The sequence below is a fragment of the Rhinoraja longicauda genome, chromosome 25 (assembly GCF_053455715.1).
Source record: "Rhinoraja longicauda isolate Sanriku21f chromosome 25, sRhiLon1.1, whole genome shotgun sequence".
Lineage (NCBI taxonomy): Eukaryota > Metazoa > Chordata > Chondrichthyes > Rajiformes > Arhynchobatidae > Rhinoraja > Rhinoraja longicauda.
In genome coordinates, this window is record NC_135977.1 from 25466036 (window position 1) to 25484801 (window position 18766).

General features: G+C 41.8%; 1 protein-coding gene across 1 annotated transcript in view; it reads left to right on the forward strand.

The window, feature by feature from the left end:
* Positions 1-18766, forward strand: part of sart3 (spliceosome associated factor 3, U4/U6 recycling protein) — a 38800-nt gene that overhangs the window by 17838 nt on the left and 2196 nt on the right. The window contains exons 8-18 of the mRNA XM_078421705.1: positions 1308-1446; positions 3352-3459; positions 5731-5808; positions 6708-6766; positions 6961-7070; positions 8846-8958; positions 9151-9227; positions 10952-11111; positions 13532-13962; positions 15642-15794; positions 17395-17582. Coding sequence (XP_078277831.1) covers positions 1308-1446; positions 3352-3459; positions 5731-5808; positions 6708-6766; positions 6961-7070; positions 8846-8958; positions 9151-9227; positions 10952-11111; positions 13532-13962; positions 15642-15794; positions 17395-17582 — 1616 coding nt within the window. The remainder of the gene's footprint in view (positions 1-1307; positions 1447-3351; positions 3460-5730; positions 5809-6707; positions 6767-6960; positions 7071-8845; positions 8959-9150; positions 9228-10951; positions 11112-13531; positions 13963-15641; positions 15795-17394; positions 17583-18766) is intronic.

Consider the following 18766-nt stretch of genomic DNA (forward strand, 5'->3'; position numbering starts at 1 on the left):
ATTGATTCTCTAACTTCAAGTAACCCTTGCACCCCCTCTCTCTGTCCCTCCCCCACCCTAGTCGTCGTTCTAGCTTCACTGTCGTTCTGTTGAGTTTCACTGTATACATTTTTATTACTTAGCCCACAGCCAACAATGGACCATTGTGGGCTCCATCTTGCCTTGATCATCATTACTTTTTGCAAACCTTTCATTCATTTGTTCTATATATCACATTTTAATATCTCTCAATATTTTGTTTCCCTTTCCCCTGACTATCAGTCTGAAGAAAGGTCTCGACCCAAAACATCACCTATTCCTTTTCTCCAGAGTTGCTGCCTGACCCGCTGAGTTACCTATCTTCTTGTAAAACATCGATATATGTTCAGCTTGCTATAAAATGACATATAATTATTTCTTTCTGCATGGATGGAATAAGGTTGGCTGCATGTTCCACCAATTCCCTAAGCACCTTATGTCTTTGTGAATTATACAATGATGCTATGCTTTCTCCTCTAATTAACCTAAAGAATTTAAGCACACTAATATATTATGGTTTAATATGTAGAAGTACTGTTCCTCATGTTGGTTTCGAACTAAACTATTTTGTGCTTCATTTCTGCATAGAAATGTTATTGCATCCGCCGTATCTCAGTAAACAACCAAAATATCTGAGTTTCTTTCACTGCAAAGTTCCTCGATTCACTTTAGATTGGACTCTCTTATCTTTAGAATTAGCTTCCCCAATCCAGTATTTATTGAAGAATGTACAGAAGCCCATTCCAACATTCCTTTTATTTAACATTCCAGCAGTTTATTAAATGATCTCAACTTGCACGTTCTACTTTTTGGTTTAATATTATTCACAACCCTTCTCTGATCTAGTTCGAATGGAACAGTATGCAATGCTCCCCTTCCGTGCCTACACTATTCCACCATTCTCTCTTCCTTGATCCATTTTTAGTTGGACAGAATAATCTTTCTCTAGCGTCCATTATATTTTGTTCTGATTCTCAAAGATTTGCTTCCTCCTGTGTTGCAAACTGAATTAGGTGGATTAAGTCCATATCTGTAAAACAGTACTGAGCTACTATCTACCTCATTGGGGACCCTCGGACTATCTTTGTCATGTATCTGCACACTGCGGATGACTCATGTATGGTCTTTACGCTGACTGGATAGCAACTCAACAAAAGTTTTTTACTGTACTTTGGTACACGTGACGATAAACTAAACGTGTGTTATAAGAACAGAGCTTTATGATGGATTATATTTGTTTCTTCTTTATTGATATCTGTTTTTCTACCATGGCCTGCTTACCATTCTAGGACCGGAAACTCAAGATTAAAGACGTGGTTCAGCCTGCACATGAGCGATCTGTTCGAAATTGTCCTTGGATAGTTGGATTATGGAAAAGGTATCTTCTGGCATTGGAACGACATCAAGTGGAACACAAGATCGTAACAGGTAACATGAACACTTGGCAAAGGCACAATATTGAAACATTTCCCATGTTAAGTGGGTGTTGCTGGCAATGTTTTCCAGCTCTTGCACAAATGAAAAATAGTGCTGGAATAACTCAGCGCGTCAGGCAGCAGCTCTGGAGAAAATGAATAGTGACGTTTCGGGTCGGAACCCTTCTTTGGACTGAAAGTTGGGGGGGGGGGGGGAGGCGGAGGGGGGGGGGAGGTTAGGTAGAGAAGGGGAACTGGAGTTAGGAAAAGGCCAGAACAAAACAGGGCTGGCATCAGATGACCAAGGAAGGGTGGAGCCCATAATGGCCCATTGTTGGCTGGGGAAGGAGTGAAGGCATACAGGGTTGTGAACAGTGATACTGGTAGGACGACTAGGCTGGGGGTGGGACAGAGAGAGAGGGAGGGAATGCAAGGGTTCATTGAAATTAGAGAAATCAACGTTCATGCCGCTGGGTTGTAAACTGCCCGAGTGAAAAATCAGGTGCTGTTCCTTCAATTTGCGTGTTGCTTCACTCCGATAGTGGGGGAGGCCCCATGGATGCTCATACGGATGTGGACAACTGAAGTTGGGGTTAAGATTGTAGAAACAAGGAACTGCAGATGCTGGTTTACAAAACAAACAGACATTGCTGGAGTAACTCAGTGGGCAGCATCTCTGGAGAACATGGGTAGGTAATGTTTTGGGTCAGGACCCTTCAGATCAATTGTAGGTGTGGGGGGGGGGGGGGGGTAGAAAGATAGAAGTATGGACGGGCTGGACAAAACCTGGCAAGTAATAGGTTGATGCAGATGAGGGGTGTGTATTTACCTTGTTCATAATTCTGTCCAACTAAAAATATCATTTCTAGTTGGACAGAGTTATGAACAAAGTAAAAGATTCTTGATACTATAATTAAAAGCAAAATTTTGTAAATATTTTATAAATCAAAGAACATTGTATGGAGAAAGAAACAGTTCCTATGTTCTTTCATTAGAATTTAAAAAGTTAGAGATATTTTATGCAGACGCAGGGAAAACTGGGTCGGTAGGAACAAACAAAGAGGAAAGGTAGAAAATGATTACAAAATAGAGGGTGTAAGGCAAAATGAGATTGCAAAAGGATGCGTAAATATCCAAAGGAAAGGCCAGAGAGAAAAGACTGGAATAGTGTTTCTGATCTGAAATCGATGCACTCGGTTTGAAGGCTCACAATTAACCTGAAGGGATCTCGTAAGATGTGATGCTGTTCTTTATGCTACTAAGCTACTGTTCATCATTAATGAGTGCATGTGGCCCTGGACAGCAGGAATTGGATAGATAAAAGAGAATGCTTGGTCGGGACAAATAGGAAGACGTATCACAGTTATGGAAGATGACGTTATCAGGATGGGTGGAATGGAGACGGTGAAACTGGGAGAAGCAAATACTGGATTGGCAGTGGTGAGGTAGTACAGCTCATGTAGCTATGGGTATCACTGGGATGATTACTTCATACATGCTCCGAAGAAGGTGGGAAGTGTTCATGTAAAATTTCAGGTTGGTTGTACATTTTGGAATACTGTATAGTAATCATTAAATACAATAAAGTAGGCCATTTAGAACGGAGATGAGGAAGAACTTTTTCAGTCAGAGGGTGGTGAAGGTGTGGAATTCTCTGCCTCAGAAGGCAGTGGAGGCCAGTTCGTTGGATGCTTTCAAGAGAGAGCTGGATAGAGCTCTTAAGGATAGCGGAGTGAAGGGGTATGGGGAGAAGGCAGGAACGGGGTACTGATTGAGAGTGATCAGCCATGATCGCATTGAATGGCGGTGCTGGCTCGAAGGGCTGAATGGCCTACTCCTGCACCTATTGTCTATTGTCTATTGTCTATTGACATTTGTTTTCAATGCAACTGACTTGTGTTGTTATTATAATTGGTAGATACTTTTGAAAAGGCATTGAATGCCGGCTTCATCCAGGCTACAGACTACGTGGAGCTCTGGCAGGCCTTCCTCGACTACCTGCGGCGCAGAGTCAATTTTAGTGAAGGTACGGGGGAGTTGGTTTTCTGGCATTATCTTGATGAAGATACCCAATGGCAAAGTGTAAACTGTTCGCACAAACAAAATGCTGGAGGAAGCAGCTAGCTTCAGGTTGCTGTGACTGCAGTCTCTTGTCTCTGCAAAATATGTCAGCTTGTTTCCCTGGCAACGGATCCTTGTTTGAGGCAAGTTCACTTTTTGAATAACATAGCAGTGTGGAGAATTTTTTTAGGAATGGCAAATGTAGATGCAAGCAATCAAAGATGAACAGTTGTTTAATGGAAATCACTTCCGACTAGATTACTTGTGTTTAGAGATATGGCATAGAAACAGACCCTTCGGCCTAGCAAGTCCATGCCATCCATGGATCACTGATTCTATGTTATCCCACTTTCACATCCACTCCCTACATTAGGGGCAATTTTTGCAGAGGCCAATTACAAAAATGCAAGCCTTTGGGATGTGGGAGAACATGCAAACTCCACACAGATAGCAGCCGAGGTCAGGATCGAACCCGGGTCTCTGGCACTGAGAGGCAGCAGCTCTACCAGCTGCCCCACTGTGCTGCCCGCAGTTATAACAGGAAAGACACTGATTTGAGGGAATGATTCATGTTGAGAACTTGCATGATGTGATAGAGAGAGACAAAGCTACTGAGGTGATTAGAATCGAATATTTGAAGGAACATCTGAGAGAAAAATGACATTGAATCAGTAGGGTGTGAGCTAGGTGATATTTTGAACTTTAAGCTAGCCAGCTTTGTTACAGATAAAATCAGAGGTTTAATACTTGGCTGTCGGTTAAAAAGATCTTTGAGACTATACGTGTGAGAGTCTGAGTTAACATGAGAAAACTTCTCTGGAGTTTGTGCTGAAGGAAAAGAGATTCAGACAGAGACAAGAACTGAGCCTTTAGTCTACCTGTTGTTAATTTGGAAAGGGTTTGATTTGAGTCTTGATATGATGTTAGACGATTAACTGGACAGCACCCAAGCAGCTGTGGTTTGAAGAAACCAGTGTTGCTGTAGAGTGGAGTGGCATTGGCATTCTGTAGAAACTGACACTGCGTGTTTAGACAAGATGAAGCAGAAGTTTGGAGCATGTGAGAATCCTGGAGGTCTCTGGATTGTTGGCGTGGAGGAGAGGATTGGTTGCAAGCATTTTTTCCAGATCCATTATTATTTTTAGACAAGTAGAAATGGAAGCGAATTAGTGCAAACCCATTGGGCTCAAATATAGAGGAAAGATAATGTAGAGAAGTTGTAGTCACCTCGGTAGAATACTGTTCAGGGATTGAAAATTCCTGATAACTTCAAAGCTTAGCCTCAAGCCCATAGCTGGAGACAAGCTAAACTGAAGGATTAAATAGTTTTATGTTAGGTGTGGAACTGTGTAGCACAGAGTATTTGAGGACCTTAATGAAGGACAGATGTGCTGAACCAATGGTTGTGTGATTTAACAGTCATGCATGTGCTACTTGAGGAAGACACAAGAGACTGCAGATGCTGCAATCTGGAGCAACAACCAATCTGCTGGGGGAACTCAGTAGGTCAAGCACATTTGTAGTGTAGGGCGGGGCGGGGGAAGGAATTGTTGATGTTTTGGATCAAGATCTTCTATCAGGGTCTGAGAGTGGAGAGGGCTGATAGGCTGCATAAAGTGAAGAGGGAGAATGGGGAGACAGGAGCCAGGGCTGACTGGAGGGGTTGGACGAAGTGCCTCCTCGATTAATCACATGCCATAAGCATGACTGAAAGCATCACATCGTACTAAATAAAAGAAACAATACTTAGAAAGAGTTATATTTTATTTGCTGCTGAATACTATGTGATTAGATTGAACCAGTCCTCACGGTAGCATTTGGAGGGTGTGAGTGATAGACCACAAGACTTGTGAATTTGTGGAATTCTCTGCCACAGAAGGCAGTGGAGGCTAATTCACTGGATGAATTTAAAAAAGAGTTAGATAGAGCTCTCGGGGCTAGTGGAATCAAGGGGGTATGGGGAGAAGGCAGGCACAGGTTACTGATTGTGGATGATCAGCCATGATCACAACGAATGGTGGTGCTGGCTCGAAGGGCCAAATGGCCTCCTCCTGCACCTATTTTCTAAGATTTGAATAGTTAAACTCTCCTTCATCAGTGAAGGCAAAGGTAGATATATGGACACACTGATTACCTTTACAAATTAAACTAAGCCTATACTTTCCTGACAAAATCCCTCGACCCTTCTGTCAGTGGGATGATTTGCTGCTAATTCTTTGCTGTTTTATTTGTGTAGATTCCAGTAAGGAGATGGAGGAGCTGAGAGCAGCGTACAGTCGTGGTGTGGATTACTTGAAACAGGATATAGAGCAGCGTATGTTTGCCCTTTACTACCTTCAAAAATAAATTGCTGGCCGTTTGGTGTAACGATGTATTACTGTGACTGATTGTTCTGACCAGGTAGTTATCAGCGCATCTGATACCTGCCATTTTCTCTTTAACTTGGGGTGCCATTTGGAACATGAAACTTGGAGGGAGGTGGGGTGGGGATGGAAGGGAGAAGCAAATGATGAAGAAAACCTTTCCGCCATCAAAGTGTCGACTTGAATACTTTTTCCCATCATAGTATCCAAGTGTGTTTTGAAAAACGTATTTATTCTACCACTCTGCGATATATCTTGTTTGTCACTTTGAATTTTTTCTTTTCCAAATTCATTGTCATCCATATTCAGTTATTGCTAAATATTCGGCCTTCCGTTTGTGCTTCATAGAAAATAAACTTAACTTTAGGTACAGATGTTGAGTTAGTGGATCTGTAGCTCTTTATCAAAGTTGTTACCTTTCTGAATATAGGCACCCTATCACTAATTTTGCAAAAGCATTTCAATACCCAGTGAACATGTAATTGAACACTAGTTAAGTTTCAACAGTGCTCAAATTTAGATGGTAAATACAATAATCACCTCCAATGGTTCAACAACCATGAGCATGGATCGCCAAGTTATCTCCTCTTGGTCTGAAGCTTCTGTATTATATAACTACAAATGTGAACACCCTCATTCTTTTAGTTAAACTAAACTATTTTTGTACACTGTATACTTCAGGAAAGATACTTTGCCCAGGTTGGTTGAGTGACTAAATCCATCCTGTATTTTTCCTTACTTTAGGAAGTAATGTGATGTTTTCACTGGAGGACCATTTTGATATTTTAAATATTTTAATATTTAGATTTGTGACTAATTGAAACTGAAATAACTTATGGACTTCCTGCAGGATTCGGTGAGAGTGGGGACCCCTCGTGTACCATTCTACAGAATTGGGCGAGAATTGAGGTAAGGAAACAAGTGGAAGAACTGTTGGGGAATTTTGAGAACATATTCCAAACAACAAGTCGCCTGGCCTGGATGCCATCTTGGATCATTCTGATCACACTTATCTGCCAGAGATGGGGGTTTATAGTGTGTGTTTGATCACTGGAAGGTTAAATTATATCATGGTTATTGCTTCTGCTTTTAATTCTCTGCAGGCAAGACTCTGTAAAAACATGCAGAAAGCTCGGGAACTCTGGGATAGAATCATGACCAAAGGAAATGCAAAGTATGCCAACATGTGGCTGGAATATTTCAATTTGGAGCGGTAAGAATATTATCTTTATCAAGCAACAATGTATTTTGCATTGAGTTAGTTAAGTTTCTTCCTCTGTGGAAGGCATTGGCGATGTGTACAGTCAGTGGGGGTTCTTCCATTATTTGGTCTACATTGACATCCTTTGAATTCTGTTACATGAACAATGTGAAAATCAGGCCAAGGATAAATGGACCTAGAAAAGATCCTAATCCAGTAAAGGAGATGAGGTGTCTGGTAATGATAATTGGAAAAAATAGAAAGAAAAATGTTTTTGAAAATGAGAGTCAGATTGCATATAGAGATAAAATAAAACTCTGGAGCAATCAAAGTTGATAAAGAATTCATGATGAATGAGTTATTAAAAATAAGACATGGTTATCTCCCAATCTCGTTGTACCCCTGTACAATGACAATAAAGATATATTGTATTGTTAAAAATCATTTACACCAAAGATATAGGAAAGGATCATAATTCTGAGATTAAAAAATGATTTTAACAAAAGACAACATTGGACGATCTGTGGATTCCACCAGAAATACTTTAATTGTCACTCTTTATCTCTGCATGTGTAAATAAAGAAAGATACTAATGTATTTTTTAATAAAATGTAATATAAACAAACTGCAGATGCCAGTTTATACTAAAGATAGACACAAAATGCCAGAGTCACTCAACGGGTCAGGAAGCATCTCTGGACAAAATGGAAAGGTGACGTTTCGGGTTGGGACCGTTCTTCATTCTGACTGTGGTGATGGTGGAGGGGTGGTTACTGGAAGCGAAGGAAAAGAAATGGGACAAATCGGGTGTTTGGAATGGAACTGCAGGTGCTGGTGTCCTAGTGCATCAGTCAATGAAAGGAAGCATGCAGGTTCAGCAGGCAGTGAAGAAAGCCAATGGAATGTTGGCCTTCGTAACAAGAGGAGTTGAGTATAGGAGCAAAGAGGTCCTTCTACAGTTGTACCGGGCCCTGGTGAGACCGCACCTGGAGTACTGTGTGCAGTTTTGGTCTCCAAATTTGAGGAAGGATATTCTTGCTATGGAGGGCGTGCAGCGTAGGTTCACTAGATTAATTCCCGGAATGGCGGGACTGTCGTATGTTGAAAGGCAGGAGCGATTGGGCTTGTATACACTGGAATTTAGAAGGATGAGGGGGGATCTTATTGAAACATATAAGATAATTAGGGGATTGGACACATTAGAGGCAGATAACATGTTCCCAATGTTGGGGGAGTCCAGAACAAGGGGCCACAGTTTGAGAATAAGGGGTAGGCCATTTAGAACGGAGATGAGGAAGAACTTTTTCAGTCAGAGGGTGGTGAAGGTGTGGAATTCTCTGCCTCAGAAGGCAGTGGAGGCCAGTTCGTTGGATGCTTTCAAGAGAGAGCTGGATAGAGCTCTTAAGGATAGCGGAGTGAGGGGGTATGGGGAGAAGGCAGGAACGGGGTACTGATTGATAGTGATCAGCCATGATCGCATTGAATGGCGGTGCTGGCTCGAAGGGCTGAATGGCCTACTCCTGCACCTATTGTCTATTGTCTATTGTCTATAAGATAGACACAAATTGCTGGAGTAACTCAGCGGGCCAGGCAGCATCTCTGGAGAAAAAAGATGGGTGGCGTTTCAGGTCAGGACCCTTCCTCAGACAAATCGGGGCGGGCAACACATGACCTCGGGATAGGAGATTCTCTGATACGGTGATTGTTGGCTTGCGATGGTGCGATCCCAATAGGGATACGTCGTTGCGAACTATGTATTTTTTAATCTGCATGTCATTTTGTTACAGAGCTCATGGTGACCCCCAGCACTGCAGGAAGGCTTTGCATCGAGCAGTACAATGTACCACCGACTACCCCGAGCATGTCAGTGAAGTGCTGCTCACCTTTGAGAGGGTCGAGGGTACGTGAGCGTACAGAAATAATGTGATGAGTTTTTATACTTCAACTTTAAAGTGCAAGTCAAGGCAAAAATGACTTGAGCAATTTCTCACGCACAAAAAGATCCTTTTGAACACTCTTCATCAGCAACTTAAGAGGCCTTCCATGATATAAATGGGAAGAACCAACGCATTTTATTTTTGTTCTATTTCAGGGTCTTTAGAGGACTGGGATCTAGCTGTGGAGAAGACGGAGACCAGAATTAACCACATTAATGTGTCGAGAGCCAAAGTAAGTGCTTTGTGCTGTTTACCTGCATGAGAGTGGTTTTATAAAGTGGTTTCACTGTGAGAGAATCTTCCAGTGCCAGAGTGGAATGATTTCTGCAGGTTTGGTCATTACTGAGGGAGTTGCACTGATCATTGATCATCATTGCATGTTCAGGGGACCATTAAGTGATTACAACCAAGGCTGATCTTCAAGCTAGCGAATTAAGATGTGCATAATTGCCTTGAAATGAATTCCCCTTCTGCTTGTTAGAATTTCCTATACCAGAGAATCGAGTTCTTTTTCACTTTCAGCATTGATAGCATTTTATTGTCCTAGATCTGGTCTGATGTTTAGTAAAGCACCCACTATATAACATAAGGCGATCCCACGAATTGTCAAAATTGAATCAGAACAAAATGTTAATGCTATTGCAGCTATCTCTGAAGAAAGATTGGTCTGATTTTAAATTGCAGTTCCAATCAAGCATAATGCCAGGAGGTTTGGTGTTAAACTAAAGTATATGCAGATCAAAGAGGAGGAAGAAGATGTAAATAATATAAATCTACAATAGAATACTGGAAAATACTGGGAATGTGTAACAGGTAGTGTAAGAAAATAACTGCAGATGCTGGTACAAATCAAAGGTATTTATTTCACAAAATGCTGGAGTAACTCAGCAGGTCAGGCAGTATCTCAGGAGAGAAGAAATGGGTGACGTTTCGGGTCGAGACCCTTCTTCAGACTGATGTCAGGGGGGCGGGACAAGATTAGTTCGTATCCATGAAGTGAAATAGCAGCTTTTTAGATTAGATCATAAGACATAGGTGCAGAATTAGGTCATTCAGTCCATCGTTTGCTCCTTCGTTCAATCATGGCTACTTTTCCCTTTTAACCCCATTCTTCTGCCTTCTCCCCATAACCTTTGACAAATGGTGCCTCTTGCATATGGACTCGGTGGGCTGCTCTGCACTGCACTAACTGGGGCGATTGTGCCGATGTACGGGGATGCAAAAAATGTTTTTCACTGGTACACGTGACAATAAAAAAACCATTAACCCGTACTAATCAAGAACCTATCGATCTCCACTTTAAAAATACCCAATGACTTGGGCTCCCACAGCCGTCTGTGGCAATGATTCCAGATTCATCACCCTCTGGCCAAAAAATTCTTCTTCATCTCCATTCTAAAAGTACACCCTTTTATTCTGAGGCTATGGCCTCTAGTTCTAGACTCTCTCGCCAATGGAAACATCCACTCCATCTAGGCCTCTCATTATTGAGAAAGTTTCAATGAAATTCCCCCTCAACCTTCTAAACTCCAGCAAGTACAGGTCTGGAGCCATCCAACTCTCCTTGTACATTAATGTAGTCATCCCTGGGATCATTCTCATAAACCTACTCTGGGCCCTCTCCAACACCAGCACATCTGTCCCCAGATATTGGGCCCAAAACTGCTCAGAATATTCCAAATGTAGTCTGACCAGCACTTTATAAAGCCTCAGCATTACTTCCTTGATTTTATATTCTAGTCCTCTTGAAATTAATGTTAGCATAGTATTTGCCTTCCTTACTATCGATTCAACTTGCAAATTAATATTAATTTTGTTGGTACTCTACACTTTAACTCGACCAAGCTCAAAGATTAGCTTTAAATAATATTGGGGGGGAAAAAAAAATCCTCTTTGTAGAATTGATAATTTTAAACAATAGTATCGAACTTTTGATATTGTTTTCTCCTTCCCCAGGCTGCAGTGAAAGAAGCCTTGCTGACCAAGCAGGAAGAAGAGAAAAACGTTCAACGGAAGAAGGCCAGATCTGAAAAGAAGGCTACCAAGAAAGCTCAGAAACAGCCAGTGACTGGAGACAAACGCAAGGCCGATGACGAGGAGTGGGGTGCACGTCCAGGTGAGATAATGTGATGCTGACTCCAGTAGTTATGTGCATTTCATCGCAAGAGGATTTGAGTATAGGAGCAAGGAGGTCCTACTGCAGTTGTACAGGGCTCTGGTGGAGACCACACCTGGAGTATTGTGTGCAGTTTTGGTCTCCTAATTTGAGGAAGGACATTCTTACTATTGAGGGAGTGCAGCGTAGGTTCACCAAGTTAATTCCCAGGATGGCGGGACTGACACACGACGAAAGAATGGACCGACTAGCCTTATATTCACTGGAATGTGGAAGGATGAGAGCGGATCTTATGGAAACATAAAATTCTTAAGGGATTGGACAGGCTGGATGCAGAAAAAATGTTCCCGATGTTGCTGGAGTCCAGAACCAGGGGTCACAGTGTAAGAATAAGGGGTAGAGCATTTAGGACTGAGATGAGGAAAAATGTTTTCACCCAGAGAGTTGTGAATCTGTAGAATTCTCTGCAACAGAAGGCAGTGGAGGCCATTTCACTAGATGTTTTCAAGAGAGAGTTAGATATTGCTCTTAGGGCTAACGGAATCAAGGGGTATGGGGAGAAAGCAGGAACTGGGTACTGATTTTCGATAACTAGCCATGATCATATTGAATGGCGGTGCTTGCTCGAAGGGCTACTCCTGCAACTATTTTCTATGTTTCTATGTGCCATAACTCCATATGTGCCACCATTTAAAGATGTGAAATTAATATAGTGAAACAGCAATGAAGGATTAGATTTTGTTATAAAACTTCCATAGCTTTAAGAAAAAACTTTCTAAAATTTAAAAAAGGCTCAAAGCTACTGTTGGTAAAACCTCAATCTTACAAATATTTGATATTTCAATAAAGCAATAATGGTATCAATTATGAGCAGCAATAATCTTGCGATTTCTATGAAATAGTTATCTAAATGTATTAGATAAAGATGAGAGAAGGCAATCTGCTGTAGGATAGAATGCATCAGTTATCAATAGGTAGTGTAAGAAAATAATTCTGCAGATGCTGGTACAAATCGAAGGTATTTATTCACAAAATGCTGGAGTAACTCAGCAGGTCAGGCAGCATCTCAGGAGAGAAGGAAAGAAGGTTATCAATAGGTGTACTGTGAATCCGAATGCAGACTGGTTGGCACCTGTTTTTTTTTTCCTGTTTCTGATATTCATTACCTAAAAATATTATAAAATACTTGTGGATAGATGCAATACATTAACAGATTTGTCTGTGGCAGACCTGGTCAAACTGAACAATGTATTGGTTTGTAACAACGAGGCATCGGGCCCATTCCATAATATCAAAAGTGTTCTTTCAAGATGACTAATGGGATAAGCCATGTTTGTTCTTGGTATTTTCTATGATTTTTATTATTAAGTTTCAGTATCTTCTCACTTTTGTCTAAATTGACTATGGCAGTGCATTCCTGGTTGGTATCCATTCCTGTGGCATATACCAAAGCTCATCCAATACTCTGGTTATTTGCATGCACCAGGTCCTGTTCATCACCCCTCAATTCACTGACCAATGTTAAGTTTTGACCCACCAAAGCTTGCTTTACAACTTCTGACTGCTGACTTTAATCCCTACATGACCTGGCAGATCCCTCTGCACTTTCTTGTTGGTATGCATTCCCTTTGTGCTTTGCCACTTTTAAAGTTGAGAGAGTCCAGTAACTGGTATTCAATGGCCTTTTTGAAGACCTATCTGTTGTGAGTAGCATAGGAAAGGGATAGACTCGGAGTGAACGTAGGCTTTGGCAAACCTAGGAAGGAACAATCTGCATTGATAGAGCGAATTCCACAACTCTTAGAAACCCTAAGGCAGTTTGCAGCTGTACCTTTGAGGTGAAGTCACTCATGGAAGCCAGGACAAATAGAATAAAATTGAAAAGAAAATTAATTCATTTGGGAAATGGGAAAATAGCTGAGTTTTTTTTCTATATTTAATAAGGATCCTAACCCTTTTTGTCATCTTAACAACTCAATTTCTTCTGAAAGCGTGTGAGGAAAACAAAACAAGATTCTTGCATTACTCAGAACAGCCATCTCACTTTCACAGTCCTTCCTTTACTCCCATCCATGGCTTTATTTTTGATGGAAGATACACAGCCATTGAAGCTACAGAGATGATACCATGTAACTATAAGGAAGATCAAACTACTGATCTAACACTCAACTGTGATAAACAGGAGTCTGAAGCAGGGTCCCAGCCTGAAATGTCACCTATCCATGTTCCAAAGATGCTGCCTGGCCCGCTGGGTTACTCCACCACTTGTCCTTTCACTCTCTGATAACATTTTTACTACTGGTAGCCTTGCATTATGATTTAGTCAGGTATATCTATTACTGTACTTCTCTTTTTTTGGTCCTCCTGCTCCATTTATGGTGAGAAGATGAGAATTTTTATGATTGCTCTTTGAATTTCAGACAAACCAAATAAGAAGCGCCGAGCTGGAGAAGTGGAAGAGGCGGGGGAAGCCATGGCAACGGAATGTGGTCTTTTTGGTCGGAAGGCTGTGGAGAGTCCAGCGCAGCAAAAGCAAAAGGCCATCGTTGCCACGAGGAACAAAGTTCTTCATGATAACAGCAAGGATGACGTCACTGTGTTTGTCAGCAACTTGGCATACTCCATGCCTGATCCTGAGGGCAGGATGAAGGAGATGTTTGCAAGCTTTGGCCAGATTGCCGACATCCGTCTCATTTATAGCAACAGGGGACATTTCCGAGGATATTGTTATGTGGAGTTCAAAGAGGCGGCGGCGGTCGCAAACGCCTTAAAGCTGGACCGCCAGGAGCTGGAAGGCCGGCCAATGTTTGTCTCACCTTGTGTCGACAAAGCAAAGAATCCAGAATTTAAGGTAACACTTTTGATATCTATTTATATATATAATTAGGTCAAAACTATTATGAAGCATGTTGTACAATTCTGGCACTTTTTTTTAACTCCATTCTGCCCATTGCCTTAGTAATAGGGCAAGATAAAACAATGCCCTCTCATTTTCACACTTGTACGTAGAATGTAGAACATATGACAGCATAGGAAATGTCTGTGTCAATCATGATGCCAAGTTAAACGAACCAACCTGCCTGCACATGCTCTCCATCCCTCCATTCCTTGAATGTCCATGTGCCTGTCTAAATTCCTCTTAAGAATCACTCTTGTGCCTGCTGCCACCATTTCCCTGGCAACATGTTCCAGGCACCGATTACTGTGCAAAAATAAAGCTTGCCCTGCACACCTCCTCTAAGCTTTCTGCACTCACCTTAAATATATCCCTCTAGCATTTGACATTTCTATCATGGAAACATTCTCTATCTGCCTCCCCTAGTTTTATAAATTTCCATCAGGTTGCCCTACAGTCTCCGACTCTCCAAAGAAAACAATCCATGTTTGTCCAACCTTCTTAGCTAATGCTGTCCAATCCAGGCCACATCCTAGTGAATCCCCTTCTGCACCCTCTCCAGTGGCTCTACGTTACAACCAGAACTGCAACAATACAACTGACCAAAGTTTTTAAATAGGTGCAACATGACTTCCTGACTTTTATTTTGAACTAAACCAAGTGGACCCGTTGGGCCCAAACCTCTCCTCCCCCACTCCCTCCCTTCTCCCTCCCTCCTCCCCCACTCCCTCCCCCCTCCCCATCCCCCTCCCCATCCCCCTCCACACCCCCTCCCCATCCCCCTCCCCATCCCCCTCCCCATCCCCCTCCACACCCCCTCCCCTCCCCCCAATCCATCACCCTCAACTCCCCTTATCCTCCCCCCCCTCCCTCCCTAGGAGATAGATTTAAACTTTAAAATGTGAATAACTTTAAAAACATAACACCGATTGCAATGAAACATCTTCCATTGCCACCAAAGGGACGACGGTGAGTAAGGTGGGCCTAAAATTGTCGCGCTATTGTGTACCGTTTTGGCCGTAGTTCAGGAACAAACAAACAAATTAGAGTTTTAGTATATAGATGACATATGCCTTCTTTACCACGGTATCTACTTGCGATGCTACTTTCAGAGTCCTGTGGACTTGTAGCTCAAGATCTTTTCTGTCAATAATCCTGATTATTTTATTTCCTAATTTTGTTAGTTTAGTTTCGAGATACAGCGTGGAAACAGGCCCTACGACCCACCAAATCCGTACTGGGTCCGGGCCGACCAGCGATCCATGCACATTAACACTACACACACTAGGGACAATTTTTACATTTACCAGTTTTTACATTTTTACAATTAACCTACAAACTTGTACGTCTTTGGAGTGTGGGAGGAAACCGAAGATCTCGTAGAAAACCCACGCAGGTCACGAGGAGAACGTACAAACTCCGTTTAAAAAAAGCACCCGTAGTCGGGATCGAACCCTGATCTCCGGCGCTGCATTCGCTGTAAGGCAGCAACTCTACCGCTGGGCCACCGTCCCAATGAGAATTGCCACCATGGGATGCAACAACAGTGTGGTCTTTGGCAGCAGTGATGTCAACATAACTGTTTAATGCACTAATTGTTCACACTGTTAAACTAATATTTTTTATCTTCCCAGGTGTTTAGATACAGCAACAGCCTGGAGAAACACAAGATCTTTATATCAGGTTTGCCGTTCTCCTGCACTAGAGAGGACCTGGAGGAGCTCTGCAAAGGCCATGGGAACCTAAAGGAGATTCGACTTGTCACTAATCGCTCTGGAAAGCCAAAGGTACAAACTCGTGCATCAGCTTATTGAGAAAGTAGTGTGCAAGGGTTATCTGTGAAGAAAAGTATTTTTTGATCAGAAGCAAGTATTGAGTAACTTTCAGACTGAAAAACAGATCGTGCAAGTGTGTGGTCGAAAAATTTCCAAATTGCAGTATGAAAGTGGCTGTCTGTGTCTTTGGCAAACCTTGTACACCTTTCATGGACTTCTGTGGTTCTTAGTTCTGAGAGATTAAAGATTTCAGGCTTTTGATGCTGATGAGGTTAGACCATTCAGACTTTCACTGAAACACTATGTTAGGAAAATAACTGCAGATGCTGGTTTCTATCGAAGGTAGACACAAAATGCTAGAGTAACTCAGCGGGTCACGTTTCGGGTCGAGACCCTTCTTCAGACTGATGTCAGGGGAGGGGGCGGGACAAAGATACGATGTAGTAGGAGACAGGAAGACAGTGGGGGAACTGGGAAGTGGGAGGGGAAAGAGGAACCATCTGACACCCCAGCGGTATGAACATTGACTTCTCTAACTTCAGATAGCTCCTCTGTTCCTCTCTTTCCCCTCCCCTTCCCAGTTCTCACACTGCCTGTCTCCTACTGCATCCTATCTTTGTCCCGCCCCCTCCCCTGACATCAGTCTGAAGAAGGATCTCGACCCGAAACGTCACCATTCCTTCTCCTGAGATGCTGCCTGACCCGCTGAGTTACTCCAGCATTTTGTGTCTACCTTCGAAACACTATGTTAGAAGTGTTGTGCAAACAATTTTTCAGGAAGTGCATGTTCCACTGCAACTCTGGAGAACTTCCATACCAACTAGGAAAATAATTGCTCAATACTGAATTTAACAATTTCAAATAACCTGCCTTTCCTAATTGTGTCTAAACAGGAAAGCAATGTAAAATCTTAAGAGTCCCAACCCAAAATGTCAGTTGTCCATGTCCTCCAGAGATGCTGTCTGACCACTGAGTTACCCAACGCTTTGTCCTTTCACTCTCTGTGGTAACTTTTGTTTACCACTGGTGGGTTTGCGTTCGACACAAAATTCTAACATCTGCAGCTCATTGTGTCTCCAATATCAAGTTCACTCTTACCTTCTGTCCACAAATAATGCCCAGGCCTGATGGGTGGTTCAAGCATTTTCTTTTATTTCAGATTTCAGCAACTGCAGAGTTTTTTTATTGCACAGTTCTGGCATTGCTTTCCTTTTTGTTTTCTTTTTCCACGTTCATCTTAAATGTACATCTTCAGAAAGGTTAGCTCCACTTAACAACCCTTCAGTACCCTCTCAACTAGCACTACAGTATTTGGGTCGTGCAGTCTCTTTCACTTTAGAGAAACCTGCATCGCTAGAAGTAATTAATTAACCTTTAAGCATAAAGTTTAATTTTCTAGAATCAGAAATAGGACACAAAGTGAAAAATCCCATGTAATTAAGCAATGCAGAGGATCTGTAAAGGTAATTTTTCTGTCCTTGTTGGCAATCTCCAGATGATGAATATTTTACCAAGTGTGTATTGGCTAACGTATTAAGAACTCGAAAGTTAATTAGTTTTTACTTGCTTGTTTATTTTGAGATTAAGTGAAACTTAAATTGATTTATTTCAGGGTCTGGCATATGTTGAATTTGAGAATGAAACACAAGCCTCCCTGGCTGTTCTTAAGTTGGATGGAAACGTACTTAAAGATCATACCATCAGTGTGGCCATCAGTAACCCCCCACAGAGAAAGCAGACGGCTAACGTTGAAACTGGTAGAACCTCTGGCTCATTGCTTCCACGGCAGTTATATGGAGCGTAAGTGCAAACCTGTTACAAAAGCTGAACGTCAGTGACTGTCAGATTGAGTAATGAGGAATTATCTATCGAAAGATGGTCAACTTTTCTAGCAATCCTTCTCAAACAATAATCATGTGAATATCTTGTAATTTAGGATCCTTTTTGTTGCATATAGTTCAGTTTTACTTTCTCTAACCTTTGTGTTGGAGGAGTTGCAAACTAGAATGTGTAGGAAGGAACTGCAGATGCTGGTTGGTAGGGTGCTTCTGGAGCCCTCATAGAAAGCAATTAACTTCTAAAATGTTCCATTAGTGAAAATAATAACCTGTGTGAAATTTAGATTAAATCGGAAGTTGTTTAGGGGGTCCACCGGTAGCCCGAAGTTGGAGGGCGCTGTCCTCTACAATGTGCATACATATGGCAGCTATTCGAATAGGATCCATTAATGAATGTAACATATATTAGCTGACTTTAGTGTTTATTGTTCATATTAGTGCTGTGTTCTAGTGAGTCTTTTTTGTTCAGATATGTTTAAAACAACATACGGCAGCTTTTTTTGGAGTTTAAATATGTGCACAATAATAGCTGCCATATATATATTTTTGCAGGTTTTTGTGAGTTTCATAGAATTACATGTGGTTTTATAGTTGGTGCTTTCCCATATAATTTGGTGATTGACGATATTTGGATTCTCTTCCAATTCTGTGAAAGATTAAGTCAAGTCTATTTTTAGTGTGCTGGAAAGTACATTTCCAAAAGCTTGTCAAGGGAAATATCTAATTGCATGAGTGTGGAAATTCCCCTGTCTATTTTTAGTGATAGGGACTGTCTGCAAGCCTTATTGTGATGAAGTGAATTGGGATTATTTATCATTTTCATCCCTGCTGTTGCATCTTGTGATTCGTCTCACTTTAATTTGCCTATTGTGAAATAAAGTTTTACACAGCTGAAAATGGATGAACAATCAACTGGAGGTCAAGCACCGACAACTCCACCATCAGAAGGATCTAGCACACCTACATCTGCTGCAAAGGTGACACGTAAAACAGCTGAAATCTTTGGCCTTGGAAGTGGAATTACATCTTCAGACGCAGAAATCACAGGTTCACGTCTCCCAACATGTCGCCAAGTACTCCGATGTTTGATGTATCACCTTCAGAAGGGAGTCTCAGAATCCAGAACTAGAACTGAAGCTGCAAAAA